General features: G+C 42.1%; 1 protein-coding gene across 1 annotated transcript in view; it reads left to right on the top strand.

Annotated features, from left to right (window-relative positions):
* elk1 (ETS transcription factor ELK1) overlaps positions 1 to 1,036 on the top strand; it is a gene marked incomplete in the record, with an annotated part of 23,743 nt that extends 22,707 nt beyond the window's left edge. The window contains 1 exon segment of the mRNA XM_062427208.1: positions 938 to 1,036. Within this exon segment, the coding sequence (XP_062283192.1) occupies positions 938 to 1,036 (99 nt within the window).
* Between the last annotated feature and the right edge of the window lie 242 nt (positions 1,037 to 1,278).

The raw sequence follows: 1,278 nt of genomic DNA on the forward strand, positions 1-1,278 counted from the left end.
CTAGAAAGACGCTATAAGTACAGTCCATTTACCATTTAAATATGTACGTTTATTTATCGCTTCCTCTGTCGCCTTTTTTTTATTTGAGAAATGCATTGGTGGGATTCACAGTTAGATCTGTGTTGTAGTTCTTTCTGAAGGATCCAGGTAGTGTTGGCTTCAACAATCAGGATTCAGTGGTTGGTTAAAACCGATACCAAACGATCAATTTGAAACTAAGTGTGCATCATCTGCAAGAAGTCCCTCAAATGATGCATACTTACATCAGATATGTGGCTCAGGAGGTAGAGCGGTCGTCCACCAATAGGAAGATTGGCAGTTCGATTCCCGGCTCCTCCAGTCCTGCTGTGCCAACCGTGTGTGAATGTGTATGAATGGTTATTTTCCTCCTGATGAGCAGGTTGGCTCCCTGCGTGGCAGCTCCTGTCATCAATGTATGAATGTGTGTGAATGTGTGAATGAGACATGTAGTGTAAAAATGCTTTGAGTGGTCATAATGACTAGAAAAGTACTCTATAAGTACAGACCATTTACCATATTTTGTTACTTGGAAAGTAATGCAAACATCTGACATGACTCATCTCTATTGCACTTTTATGCTCTGCTACTTTTGTATTATTTTAATTTATATGTGATTGATTGAACTTGCTTGTTTGCACTGGACGGGACGGGACAGTAGTCCAATTTCATTGTACTATTGTACTTGGTATGATTGTGCAATGACAATAAAGACTTATCTTAATTTTGAGACTGCGATTTTCTACATACTTCGTGTAGGTCTTCAATTTAATTCATAATGGTCTTAAAAAGGTCTTAAAAAGTCTTAAATTTAACTTGTTCAAACCTTCAGAAACCCTGATTTACAGATGAAACTATATAAATGAAGTATAAACCTGTACCTAAGTTCTCTCTCTCTCTCTGTCTTGTGTGTCTTTAGTTTCCCACTAACGGCAGTAATCAGATCCACATCCCGGCTCTGAGCGTCGACGGTCTCTCTACGCCGGTGGTTCTGTCTCCCGGCCCTCAGAAGCCCTGAACGCTGGCTGCTTCCCGCTGCTCGCATCGCTCCTCACAGGGCAACACCGCTCCTCAACCTGCACCTGGAGGGTCGGAGAAGACCTGCACCTGCACTGAAACTCTGAAACTGTCTCCAACCAGGAAGCACGCAGGTTTTTATTTTACTGGTAAGATAACGACGGGAGATCTGATGGTTTTTATGAAGAATCATCGGAAAACCAGACGGGAATCACAATGTTGGCGATGTCGCTGATACACTGA

This window comes from Scomber scombrus, chromosome 10, assembly GCF_963691925.1.
Source record: "Scomber scombrus chromosome 10, fScoSco1.1, whole genome shotgun sequence".
Taxonomy (NCBI): Eukaryota; Metazoa; Chordata; class Actinopteri; order Scombriformes; family Scombridae; genus Scomber; species Scomber scombrus.